The 14667-nt window shown below is 46.5% G+C and overlaps 1 protein-coding gene across 2 annotated transcripts in view; it reads right to left on the bottom strand.

The window, feature by feature from the left end:
* Positions 1 to 14461, bottom strand: part of EFHC1 (EF-hand domain containing 1) — a 52016-nt gene extending 37555 nt beyond the window's left edge. The window contains exon 1 of one of the 2 annotated variants that reach the window (XM_069728358.1): positions 14347 to 14461. In XM_069728358.1, coding sequence (XP_069584459.1) covers positions 14347 to 14442 — 96 coding nt within the window. In that variant the 5' untranslated portion in view covers positions 14443 to 14461. Of the gene's footprint in view, positions 1 to 14104 lie in introns of both variants that reach the window. The other variant, XM_069728360.1, reaches the window with a different exon arrangement.
* Positions 14462 to 14667: the final 206 nt, after the last annotated feature.

Here is a 14667-nt window from a genome sequence, read left to right as displayed (position 1 = left end):
TCCCAGAGGACTGAAAGGAAAACGGTTACTAAACATATGACATAATGTATAACTATGTAGAATTTCTATTCAGAATATTCAACTTTTCTATAGTCCTGAACGGCAGTTCTGTCTAGTTAGGCCATGACACATCCATGACACCCAGCTTTCCTCCAGTCCTGAATGGTAACTCTATATATTTATGCAGTAATGCTATGATGTGTTGTTTTTTATTCAGGAGACCCAGCTTTCCCAGAGCCCCGGATGACAGAATGTCTATTTATGCACTGAGATATCCATCATTACATAACATTGTAGGCACACAGCTTTCCTAGAGGACTGAATGGAAAAATATGCACACCAGAAATCTGTGTAATTATGCAGGAAATCCCAGCTAGCCATGCGTTATAGTGTGTATATTATTATTATACATTATCCATGACACCCAGCTTTCCTAGAGACCTGAACAGTAAACTGTCTATTCATGTAACTATACACCTCACAGTGTATAAGTGGTCAGCATGGGCTTACCAGACTTTTCTAGGGTCCTGAATGTCAAATCTGTTTAAATATGCACATATATGTTAGGACTAGCTGAAGAGCCCGGCGTTGCCTGGGCATAGTAAATATCTGTGGTTAGTTATAGCACCTCACTCCTCTCATTTCCCCCTAACACTTGTCATTTCGACCTCACATCTGTCATTTTCCGATCACTCCACTATTTTCCCTCACTCCTCTCATTTTGCACTCACACCTTTTCATTTTCACCTCAGTATAAACATGTTTGTCATCTCCCTTATACAGTGGGGCAAAAAAGTATTTAGTCAGTCAGCAATAGTGCAATTTCCACCACTTAAAAAGATGAGAGGCGTCTGTAATTTACATCATAGGTAGACCTCAACTATGGGAGACAAACTGAGAAAAAAAAATCCAGAAAATCACATTGTCTGTTTTTTTATGATTTTTTTTGCATATTATGGTGGAAAATAAGTATTTGGTCAGAAACAAACAATCAAGATTTCTGGCTCTCACAGACCTGTAACTTCTTCTTTAAGAGTCTCCTCTTTCCTCCACTCATTACCTGTAGTAATGGCACCTGTTTAAACTTGTTATCAGTATAAAAAGACACCTGTGCACACCCTCAAACAGTCTGACTCCAAACTCCACTATGGTGAAGACCAAAGAGCTGTCAAAGGACACCAGAAACAAAATTGTAGCCCTGCACCAGGCTGGGAAGACTGAATCTGCAATAGCCAACCAGCTTGGAGTGAAGAAATCAACAGTGGGAGTAATAATTAGAAAATGGAAGACATACAAGACCACTGATAATCTCCCTCGATCTGGGGCTCCACGCAAAATCCCACCCCGTGGGGTCAGAATGATCACAAGAACGGTGAGCAAAAATCCCAGAACCACGCGGGGGGACCTAGTGAATGAACTGCAGAGAGCTGGGACCAATGTAACAAGGCCTACCATAAGTAACACACTACGCCACCATGGACTCAGATCCTGCAGTGCCAGACGTGTCCCACTGCTTAAGCCAGTACATGTCCGGGCCCGTCTGAAGTTTGCTAGAGAGCATTTGGATGATCCAGAGGAGTTTTGGGAGAATGTCCTATGGTCTAATGAAACCAAACTGGAACTGTTTGGTAGAAACACAACTTGTCGTGTTTGGAGGAAAAAGAATACTGAGTTGCATCCATCAAACACCATACCTACTGTAAAGCATGGTGGTGGAAACATCATGCTTTGGGGCTGTTTCTCTGCAAAGGGGCCAGGACGACTGATCCGGGTACATGAAAGAATGAATGGGGCCATGTATCATGAGATTTTGAGTGCAAACCTCCTTCCATCAGCAAGGGCATTGAAGATGAAACGTGGCTGGGTCTTTCAACATGACAATGATCCAAAGCACACCGCCAGGGCAACAATGGAGTGGCTTCGTAAGAAGCATTTCAAGGTCCTGGAGTGGCCTAGCCAGTCTCCAGATCTCAACCCTATAGAAAACCTTTGGAGGGGGTTGAAAGTCCGTGTTGCCAAGCGAAAAGCCAAAAACATCACTGCTCTAGAGGAGATCTGCATGGAGGAATGGGCCAACATACCAACAACAGTGTGTGGCAACCTTGTGAAGACTTACAGAAAACGTTTGACCTCTGTCATTGCCAACAAAGGATATATTACAAAGTATTGAGATGAAATTTTGTTTCTGACCAAATACTTATTTTCCACCATAATATGCAAATAAAATGTTAAAAAAACAGACAATGTGATTTTCTGGATTTTTTTTTTTCTCAGTTTGTCTCCCATAGTTGAGGTCTACCTATGATGTAAATTACAGACGCCTCTCATCTTTTTAAGTGGTGGAACTTGCACTATTGCTGACTGATTAAATACTTTTTTGCCCCACTGTATATAGTATACACCTGTATGTCATCTCCTGTATATAGTATATACCTGTATGTCATCTCCCCTGTATATAGTATATACCTGCTGTGTGTCATCTCCCCTGTATATAGTATATACCTGTATGTCATCTCCTCCTATATATAGTATATACCTGTATGTCATCTCCTCCTGTATATAGTATATACCTGTGTGTCATCTCCTCCTGTATATGGTATATACCTGTATGTCATCTCCTCCTGTGTATAGTATGTACCTGTATGTCATCTCCTCTGTTATGAACAGGTAATTCAGAACCACAATGGACCTTGAAGTTCAGAGCACACAAAGTGACCTGACAATTACCAAAAACATATGACGAGCTCTGAGACGTGGGAACTCTGCTGACCGCAATCCCTAATCCTATCACACCACACTAGAGGTAGCCGTGGATTGCGCCTAACGCTCCCTATGCAACTCGGCACAGCCTGAGAAACAAACTAGCCCTGAAGATAGAAAAATAAGCCTACCTTGCCTCAGAGAAATTCCCCAAAGGAAAAGGCAGCCCCCCACATATAATGACTGTGAGTAAAGATGAAATACAAACACAGAGATGAAATAGATTTAGCAAAGTGAGGCCCGACTAGCTGAATAGACCGAGGATAGGAAAGATAGCTTTGCGGTCAACACAAAAACCTACAAACAACCACGCAGAGGGGCAAAAAGACCCTCCGCACCGAATAACGGTACGGAGGTGCTCCCTCTGCGTCTCAGAGCTTCCAGCAAGCAAGAAAAAACCAATATAGCAAGCTGGACAGAAAATATAGCAAACAAAAATAACATAAGCAGAACTTAGCTTATGCAGGATAGACAGGCCACAGGAACGATCCAGGAGGAAGCAAGACCAATACTAGAACATTGACTGGAGGCCAGGATCAAAGCACCAGGTGGAGTTAAATAGAGCAGCACCTAACAACTTAACCTCATCACCTGAGGAAGGAAACTCAGAAGCCGCAGTACCACTCTCATCCACCAAAGGAAGCTTATAGACAGAACCAGCCGCAGTACCACTCACGACCACAGGAGGGAGCTTGGCCACAGAATTCACAACAGTACCCCCCCCTTGAGGAGGGGTCACCGAACCCTCACCAGAGCCCCCAGGCCGACCAGGATGAGCCACATGAAAGGCACGAACCAGATCGGCAGCATGGACATCAGAGGCAAAGACCCAGGAATTATCTTCCTGACCATAACCCTTCCACTTAACCAAACACTGGAGTTTCCGTCTCGAAACACGAGAATCCAAAATCTTCTCCACAATATACTCCAATTCCCCCTCAACCAAAACCAGAGCAGGAGGATCAATAGATGGAACCACAGGTGCCACGTATCTCCGCAACAATGACCTATGGAACACGTTATGGATGGAAAAAGAAGCTGGAAGAGTCAAACGAAAAGACACAGGATTAAGAACCTCAGAAATCCTATATGGACCAATGAAACGAGGCTTAAATTTAGGAGAGGAAACCTTCATAGGAATATGACGAGAAGATAACCAAACCAGATCCCCAACACGAAGTCGGGGACCCACACGATGTCTGCGATTAGCGAAAAGTTGAGCCTTCTCCTGGGACAAGGTCAAATTGTCCACTACCTGAGTCCAAATCTGCTGCAACCTGTCCACCACCGTATCCACACCAGGACAGTCTGAAGACTCAATCTGCCCTGAAGAGAAACGAGGGTGGAACCCAGAATTGCAGAAAAACGGCGAAACCAAAGTAGCCGAGCTGGCCCGATTATTAAGGGCGAACTCAGCCAAAGGCAAAAAGGACACCCAATCATCCTGATCAGCAGAAACAAAACATCTCAGATATGTTTTCAAGGTCTGATTGGTTCGTTCAGTCTGGCCATTTGTCTGAGGATGGAAAGCCGAGGAAAAAGACAAATCAATGCCCATCCTAGCACAAAAAGCTCGCCAAAACCTCGAAACAAACTGGGAACCTTTGTCAGAAACGATGTTCTCTGGAATGCCATGTAAACGAACCACATGCTGGAAAAACAACGGCACCAAATCAGAGGAGGAAGGCAATTTAGACAAGGGCACCAAATGGACCATCTTAGAGAAGCGATCACAAACCACCCAAATGACCGACATTCTTTGAGAGACGGGGAGATCCGAAATAAAATCCATAGAGATATGTGTCCAAGGCCTCTTCGGGACCGGCAAGGGCAAAAGCAACCCACTGGCACGAGAAAAGCAGGGCTTAGCCCGAGCACAAATCCCACAGGACTGCACAAAAGAACGCACATCCCGCGACAGAGACGGCCACCAAAAGGATCTAGCCACCAAATCTCTGGTACCAAAGATTCCAGGATGACCAGCCAACACCGAACAATGAACCTCAGAGATAACTTTATTCGTCCACCTATCAGGGACAAACAGTTTCTCCGCTGGGCAACGGTCAGGTCTATTAGCCTGAAATTTTTGCAGCACCCGCCGCAAATCAGGGGAGATGGCAGACAAAATTACCCCCTCTTTGAGAATACCCGCCGGCTCAGACAAACCCGGAGAATCGGGCACAAAACTCCTAGACAGGGCATCCGCCTTCACATTTTTAGAGCCCGGAAGGTACGAAACCATAAAGTCAAAACGGGAGAAAAACAGCGACCAACGAGCCTGTCTAGGATTCAACCGTTTGGCAGACTCGAGATAAGTCAAGTTTTTGTGATCAGTCAAGACCACCACGCGATGCTTAGCTCCTTCAAGCCAATGACGCCACTCCTCGAATGCCCACTTCATGGCTAGCAACTCTCGATTGCCAACATCATAATTTCGCTCAGCAGGCGAAAATTTCCTGGAAAAGAAGGCGCATGGTTTCATCACCGAGCAATCAGAACTTCTCTGCGACAAAACAGCCCCTGCTCCAATTTCGGAAGCATCAACCTCGACCTGGAACGGAAGCGAAACATCTGGTTGGCACAACACAGGGGCAGAAGAAAAACGACGCTTCAACTCCTGAAAAGCTTCCACAGCAGCAGAAGACCAATTGACCACATCAGCACCCTTCTTGGTTAAATCAGTCAACGGTTTAGCAATGCTAGAAAAATTAGCGATGAAGCGACGATAAAAATTAGCAAAGCCCAGGAACTTCTGCAGACTCTTCAGAGATGTTGGCTGAGTCCAATCATAAATGGCCTGAACTTTAACAGGGTCCATCTCGATAGTAGAAGGAGAAAAAATGAACCCCAAAAATGAAATCTTCTGAACACCAAAGAGACACTTTGACCCCTTCACAAACAAAGAATTAGCACGCAGGACCTGGAACACCATTCTGACCTGCTTCACATGAGACTCCCAATCATCCGAGAAGACCAAAATATCATCCAAGTATACAATCAGGAATTTATCCAGGTACTCTCGGAAGATGTCATGCATAAAGGACTGAAACACTGATGGAGCATTAGAATGTCCAAATGGCATAACCAGGTACTCAAAATGGCCTTCGGGCGTATTAAATGCTGTTTTCCATTCATCGCCCCGTTTAATACGCACAAGATTATACGCACCACGAAGATCTATCTTGGTGAACCAACTAGCCCCCTTAATCCGAGCAAACAAATCAGACAGCAGCGGCAAGGGGTACTGAAATTTGACCGTAATTTTATTTAGAAGGCGGTAATCAATACAAGGTCTCAACGAACCATCCTTCTTGGCCACAAAAAAGAACCCCGCTCCCAATGGCGACGATGACGGGCGAATATGACCCTTCTCCAAAGACTACTTCACGTAACTCCGCATAGCGGCGTGCTCAGGTACAGATAAATTAAACAGTCGACCCTTAGGAAACTTACTACCAGGAATCAAATCGATAGCACAATCACAATCCCTATGCGGAGGTAGGGCACTGGATTTGGGCTCATCAAATACATCCCGGTAATCAGACAAGAACTCTGGGACCTCAGAAGGGGTGGATGACGAAATTGACAGAAATGGAACATCACCATGTACCCCCTGACAACCCCAGCTGGACACAGACATTGATTTCCAATCTAATACTGGGTTATGGACTTGTAGCCATGGCAACCCCAACACGACCACATGATGCAGATTATGCAACACCAGAAAGCGAATATCCTCCTGGTGTGCAGGAGTCATGCACATGGTCAGCTGGGTCCAATACTGAGGCTTATTCTTGGCCAAAGGCGTAGCATCAATTCCTCTCAATGGAATAGGACACTGCAAGGGCTCCAAGACAAACCCACAGCGCCTAGCAAACTCCAAGTCCATCAAATTCAGGACAGCGCCTGAATCCACAAATGCCATGACAGAATAGGAAGACAAAGAGCAGATCAAAGTAACGGACAAAAGAAATTTCGACTGTACCGTACCAATGGTGGCAGACCTAGCGAACCGCTTAGTGCGCTTAGGACAATCGGAGATAGCATGAGTGGAATCACCACAGTAGAAACACAGCCCATTCTGACGTCTGTGTTCTTGCCTTTCAGCTCTGGTTAAAGTCCTATCGCACTGCATAGGCTCAGGTTTATGCTCAGAAAATACCGCCAAATGGTGCACAGATTTACGCTCGCGCAAGCGTCGACCGATCTGAATGGCCAAAGACATAGACTCATTCAGACCAGCAGGCATAGGAAATCCCACCATGACATCCTTAAGGGCTTCAGAGAGACCCTTTCTGAAAATAGCTGCCAGCGCACATTCATTCCATTGAGTGAGCACGGACCACTTTCTAAACATCTGACAAAAAATCTCTATCTCATCCTGACCCTGACACAGAGCCAGCAAATTTTTCTTTGCCTGATCCACTGAATTAGGTTCGTCGTACAGCAATCCGAGCGCCAGAAAAAACGCATCAATATTACATAATGCAGGATCTCCTGGCGCAAGGGAAAATGCCCAGTCTTGAGGGTCGCCACGTAATAAAGAAATAATGATTTTAACTTGTTGAACTGGGTCACCAGAGGAGCGGGGTTTCAAAGCCAGAAATAGTTTACAATTATTTTTAAAATTCAAAAACTTTGCTCTATCTCCAGAAAATAACTCAGGAATAGGAATCTTAGGTTCTAACATAGGATTCTGAACCACTAAATCTTGAATGTTCTGTACTCTTATAGTGAGATTATCCATCAAAGAGAACAGACCTTGAATGTCCATGTCCACACCTGTGTTCTGAACCACCCTGATGTAAAGGGGAAAAGAAAGACAAAACACAGTGCAAAGAAAAAAAAATGGTCTCAGAACTTCTCTTTTCCCTCTATTGAGAAGCATTAGTACTTTGGGCCTCCAGTACTGTTATGAACAGGTAATTCAGAACCACAATGGACCTTGAAGTTCAGAGCACACAAAGTGACCTGACAATTACCAAAAACATATGACGAGCTCTGAGACGTGGAAACTCTGCTGACCGCAATCCCTAATCCTATCACACCACACTAGAGGTAGCCGTGGATTGCGCCTAACGCTCCCTATGCAACTCGGCACAGCCTGAGAAACTAACTAGCCCTGAAGATAGAAAAATAAGCCTACCTTGCCTCAGAGAAATTCCCCAAAGGAAAAGGCAGCCCCCCACATATAATGACTGTGAGTTAAGATGAAAATACAAACACAGAGATGAAATAGATTTAGCAAAGTGAGGCCCGACTTACTGAATAGACCGAGGATAGGAAAGATAGCTTTGCGGTCAACACAAAAACCTACAAACAACCACGCAGAGGGGCAAAAAGACCCTCCGCACCGACTAACGGTACGGAGGTGCTCCCTCTGCGTCTCAGAGCTTCCAGCAAGCAAGAAAAAACCAATATAGCAAGCTGGACAGAAAATATAGCAAACAAAAATAACATAAGCAGAACTTAGCTTATGCAGGATAGACAGGCCACAGGAACGATCCAGGAAGAAGCAAGACCAATACTAGAACATTGACTGGAGGCCAGGATCAAAGCACCAGGTGGAGTTAAATAGAGCAGCACCTAACGACTTAACCTCATCCACCAAAGGAAGCTTATAGACAGAACCAGCCGCAGTACCACTCACGACCACAGGAAGGAGCTTGGCCACAGAATTCACAACACTCCTCCTCCATATAGTATATACCTGTGTGTCATCTCTCCTGTATATAGTATATACCTATGTGTCATCTCCCTTGTATATAGTATATACCTGTGTGTCATCTCCTCCTGTATTAGACCTCGTTCACACGTTATTTGCTCAGTATTTTTACCTCAGTATTTGTAAGCTAAATTGGCAGCCTGATAAATCCCCAGCCAACAGGAAGCCCTCCCCCTGGCAGTATACATATTAGCTCACACATACACATAATAGACAGGTCATGTGACTGACAGCTGCCGTATTTCCTATATGGTACAGTTGTTGCTCTTGTAGTTTGTCTGCTTATTAATCAGATTTTTATTTTTGAAGGATAATACCAGACTTGTGTGTGTTTTAGGGCGAGTTTCGTTTGTCAAGTTGTGTGTGTTGAGTTGCATGTGGCGACATGCGTGTAGCAACTTTTTGTGTGTCGAGTTGCATGTGACAGGTTAGTGTAGCAAGTTGTGTGCAGCAAGTTTTGCGCATGGCGAGTTTTGCGCATGGCGAGTTTTATGTGTGGTGCCTTTTGAGTATGTGCAAGTTTTGTGTGAGGCAACTTTTGCATGTGTTGCAACTTTTGTGCATGTGGCAATTTTTCCGCTTGTGCAAGTTTTGCGTGTGGTGAGTTTTCCATGAGGTGAGTTTTGCACTTGTGGTGAGTTTTGCGTGAGCCTAGTTTTTGCATGTGGCGAGTTCTGTGCGTGGCGAGTTTTGAGCGGCAACTTTTGTGTTTCGATTTTTATGTGGCAAGGTTGGTGTATGTGTGGTGAAATGTGTCCTGAGGGTGGTATATGTGTTCAAGCACGTGGTAGTGTGTGGCGCATTTTGTGTGTGTGTTCGTATCCCCGTGTGTGGTGAGTATCCCATGATGGGTCCCCACCTTAGCATCTGTATGGTATATACTCTTTGGCGCCATCGCTCTCATTCTTTAAGTCCCCCTTGTTCACATCTGGCAGCTGTCAATTTGCCTCCAACACTTTTCCTTTCACTTTTCCCCATTATGTAGATAGGGGCAAAATTGTTTGGTGAATTGGAAAGCGCGGGGTTAAAATTTCACCTCACAACATAGCCTATGACACTCTCAGGGTCCAGATGTGTGACTGTGCAAAATTTTGTGGCTGTAGCTGCGACGGTGCAGATGCCAATCCCGGACATACATACATACACACACACATTCAGCTTTATATATTAGATTTCAGACACCCAGCTTTCCCAGAGTCCTGAATGGAAAACCTGTCTAGTTTGGCAGTGATGCATTCCCTGCTATATAAATAGGCACAGCTGCTATTCTCAGAGACCTGAAAGGAAAAATGTCTATAGTGATAAATCACACACTGCAGAATTACTTTCAGAAATCCCAGCTTTCCCAGAGTCCTGAATGTCAATTATGGAGATTGAAAACTATATCTTGGAGATCCAGCTTTCTCAGCATCCTGACATCTCTCTAGCAGTGTGATGAGGCATCCCTTGCTGTACACCTAGATAGAATTTCCCATTTAGGAGATCTCAGATTTACCAAAGTCTTGAATACTAAATACTTATATCTATGCAATAATGCTTTTTTAATACAGGAAACCCAGCTTTCCCGGAGTCCTGAATGACCATCTATTTCTTCAGACATACATCTTTTGCTGTTTGACACCAAGCTTTTCCAGGGTCTTGAGTAGAAAAATCCGTCAGCTATCCCTTGATACTACACTGCTGAATTATTACAGATAGTTGCTTTTCAGGAGACCCAGCTTTCCCAGAGGCCAGGATGAGAAATCTGTCACATTATGCAGTGATGTGTCACCTGCTATATCACTAGATAGAATTACTATTAATAAATATGTCTCATTATGCACAGATGCATCCCCTAGGATGATGTAATATTCGGAACACCCAGCTTTCCGAGAAGCCTGAATGACATATTTGTGTAAATATTCATCTCTTGCTGTTCAGATAGGGAGAATTGCTATTCAGTAGACCCAGCTTATCAATGCTAGGCAAATTACACATCCCTGACTTCATAAGTAGACAGAATTATCATTTCATATACCCAGCTTTCCCAGCGTCCTGGGTTACAAAATATAATCAAACAATGGCACATCCCAAACACTCAACAAAATACATTTTTCAAAGGTCCTTAAAGAAAAATCTGCCATCTATCCAGTGATAACAGCCTGCTGTATTATTGCTTTGCAGGACACCCAGCTTTCCCAGGGGCTTGAAGAAAAAATCTTCCTAGTTTGGTAGCAATGCATCTCATGCTATATAACTAGAATTAACTAGTTTTGCAGTGATAATAATTTTACCTTGGTAGTTAGCTTTCATTTTCAAAAGACCCAGCTTTCCTAGAGACCTGACTATCAAAATGTGTCTTTATGCATTGACACATCCCATATTTTTAGAAAACAATCCTAAATGGGAAATCTGCCAGCTATACCATTCAGCAGTTAAACGAGACATAATTACTTTCCAGGAGATCCAACTTTCCTAGAGATCTGACCGACAAATTTGCATCAATTGCTGTATAACTAGATAGAATTACCATTCAGGAGACCCAACGTTCTAAAATTCCTGCTAGGCCAAATGATTCTTTATGCAATTACACATCCCCCATAACTAGACAAAATTATCATTTGAGACACCCAGCTTTCTGAAAGTTCTGAGTGGCAAAATGTAGATCTATGTTCTCATACAACATCACGGCTCATTAAGTGGAAATTTTATTCAACACTCAACTTTTCTAGAGGCTGAATGTCAAATGTCTCTATTTTTTGCAGTGATACATCTCTCAGCTTTCCCAGTGGCCTAAATGACAAATCTGTCTTGCTATGCAGTAATACATCGCTTTCCCAGAAACCTGAATGGCAAACCCATCTATTTATATAGCGAGATTTGATTGGCTGTTAAAATTCAGAATACCCAGCTTTTCTAGAGGCCTGAATGGCAAGTATGCCTTGCTGTGTACCTATTTATATCTAATATAAAAATAACATTTAGGACCAGTTCCTCTAATGTATCTACGTAAGAACTGATAAAACGCCTGTTGTATAAATAGGCAGAATTGTTATGCAGAAGATTAGGAGAGTGACAACCCCAGACAGTCACCTAGCATGCAACCACCACTAGAGCCACTACTACATGCAGAGTTATACGGCCACCACTAGAGGGAGCTCACTGCATACAGATTTATACAGCCACCACTAGGGGGAGCTCACTGCATACAGATGTATACAGCCACCACTAGAGGGAGCTCACTACACACAGATTTATACAGCCACCACTAGGGGGAGCTCACTGCATACAGATGTATACAGCCACCACTAGAGGGAGCTCACTACATGCAGAGTTATACAGCCACCACTAGGGGGAGCTCACTGCATACAGATGTATACAGCCACCACTAGAGGGAGCTCACTACATGCAGAGTTATACAGCCACCACTAGGGGGAGCTCACTGCATACAGATGTATACAGCCACCACTAGAGGGAGCTCACTACATGCAGAGTTATACAGCCACCACTAGGGGGAGCTCACTGCATACAGATGTATACAGCCACCACTAGAGGGAGCTCACTACATGCAGAGTTATACAGCCACCACTAGGGGGAGCTCACTGCATACAGATGTATACAGCCACCACTAGAGGGAGCTCACTGCATACAGATTTATACAGCCACCACTAGGGGGAGCTCACTGCATACAGATGTATACAGCCACCACTAGAGGGAGCTCACTACACACAGATTTATACAGCCACCACTAGGGGGAGCTCACTGCATACAGATGTATACAGCCACCACTAGAGGGAGCTCACTACATGCAGAGTTATACAGCCACCACTAGGGGGAGCTCACTGCATACAGATGTATACAGCCACCACTAGAGGGAGCTCACTACATGCAGAGTTATACAGCCACCACTAGGGGGAGCTCACTGCATACAGATGTATACAGCCACCACTAGAGGGAGCTCACTACATGCAGAGTTATACAGCCACCACTAGGGGGAGCTCACTGCATACAGATGTATACAGCCACCACTAGAGGGAGCTCACTACATGCAGAGTTATACAGCCACCACTAGGGGGAGCTCACTGCATACAGATGTATACAGCCACCACTAGAGGGAGCTCACTACATGCAGAGTTATACAGCCACCACTAGAGCCACTACTACATGCAGAGTTATACAGCCACCACTAGGGGGAGCTCACTGCATACAGATTTGTACAGCCACCACTAGGGGGAGCTCACTGCATACTGATTTATACAGCCACCACTAGGGGGAGCTCACTGCATACAGATTTACACAGCCACCACTAGGAGCTTGTAGTCTGTGGAGGAAGGTGCTGGTTTGTTGCTCCAGGAGAGTAACCAGTTTTTCACCCAGGAATCCCCCCCCCTCTCTGACCCAGGAAAGAGAGGGGTGTAGTGGATGGACTGTGGGGCTGAGTCCCCGTCTCCCACCCCTCGGTCTAAGCCGGTGAGGGGTGGGAGCTCATCGCTACCGGCAAAGAGGGTCACCAGATCCGGCAAGGCCCAGAACATGGTGGAGCTCAGGAAGACCCAGGAGGGCTGCAAAGCCCCTAAAGCTGAGGCGAGGGCCACTGCGGTGTCTCCTCCCGGAGGTGAGCGGAGTACTCGCAGAGGTGCAGCGGCGGCGGTGCCGAAGGATTGGGGCACTAGGGCCGCACGGGAGTCAGTTACCAGCTATGGCTCCCGTGTCCATACGTACCTCAGCGAGCATGAGGAGACTGGGAAGACCCTCAGGAGACTCCGGGAGGAGATGAAGGAGGTGAGGCAAGCGGCAAGCAGAGCCTCCCGCACAGAGAAGTCTGCCCTAACAGCCAGGATATCCAGCCTGGGGATCTGCATTGAGGGCATGGAAGCCCGGAGAGCGGCGATATTAAACAACAGCGGGCCCTTCCGGGAAAAGCTGGAAAATGAGGACCGATTCCACAACATGGCTGCTGCAAAGGAGCCAGAGGGGTCTCGGCGTCCGACCCAGGTGGAGGAGGTGGACCATGAGGAGATGGAGGAGGCACCGTACCCACCTGGGGGCTTGGTAAGTGATCTCCAGGCCACACACAGCGGGATAGATCCAGTGCAGGTCCCACTCCCATCAGACCATAGTATTTCAGAGGATGATGGGGGTGATGCGGATGATAGCAGCAGCGATAACAGCAGTAGTGGGGGTTGCCTCGTCTTGCAGCAGATCCGTCAGCTAGCGTCCCCAGTAAATTATGCCCACCTGAAGTTTGGGGATGAGGTCTGCGGGGACGAGGCAACCGGGAGGGGGAAAAAGAAAACATCGGAGGAGAGGTTGGTGTTTGTCCCCCTTCCTGGGACCCCCCGATCCCGCTGTGTGGAGCCCGCTACCCACCCCGGCCCGGGACCTGCAGTGGGTCCGGTGCGAGGGAGCGGGGAGAGTACAAGTCATATGGCGCAGGTCGCCGTCTCTGCTGGCGGTAGCAGAGGGGGCGAGAGTGGGCATGCGGCTGCAGAGCCGGACAGTGTGCATAGTAGAATGTGGCCCTGTGGCGGGCAGTAATAAAACCTGTGGAGGTGTCCAGGCCCGATCCTCTGTGGAAACGGGGGACGGCCTGGTGCCTGCTGCACCCGCTGACGCTCGGGGGGTAGGGGCTGTGGGTACCTTGCCGGTGGTCACCGCTCCCCGCAGTGTTGGCGGTGCGCTGTCAGCCGGGGCCGCATCATCGGCGGCGTGTGCTGTGGTGTCGGGGTCCCCCACATGCAGATCCGATGCTGGGTCAAAATCTGGGACCCCGGCACCGGTTATCATCTCGGGTGCAGCTGTAATGGCTGCAGTAATGCCGGTCCGGACAGCATCCTCGCCAAAGAAAGTCGCACCGCCGGGGTCCTCTGCATGTGTGTTACCTGTATCTGTGGGGGACCCGGCGGTGAAGTGCAGACAGGAGCGTGGAGATGGTCTGCAGGAGAGGCTGGAGCAACAGTCTGCAGCTGCCAGCACATGCTCTGCTGAAAAGCAGGGTGTGGTAATTAAACCCTGCAGTATCGATCTTAAAGGGGCAGCTGCACTGCAAACAGCAACAACCCCAGCAGAAAGCAGGAAAAAAAATGTAAATAATAATGGAAGTGGTGCAAGTGGTGTGAATAGTGTGTGTGATGGTGATAATGGTGAAGGGTCAGGGGCAGTTTCTGCTGGAGGTATGGTTGGTGTGAATGGTGCCAGTGCGG

Source organism: Ranitomeya imitator, chromosome 5 (assembly GCF_032444005.1).
Source record: "Ranitomeya imitator isolate aRanImi1 chromosome 5, aRanImi1.pri, whole genome shotgun sequence".
In the NCBI taxonomy this organism is placed as follows: Eukaryota; Metazoa; Chordata; class Amphibia; order Anura; family Dendrobatidae; genus Ranitomeya; species Ranitomeya imitator.
This window is presented reverse-complemented; position numbering and strand designations above follow the sequence as displayed.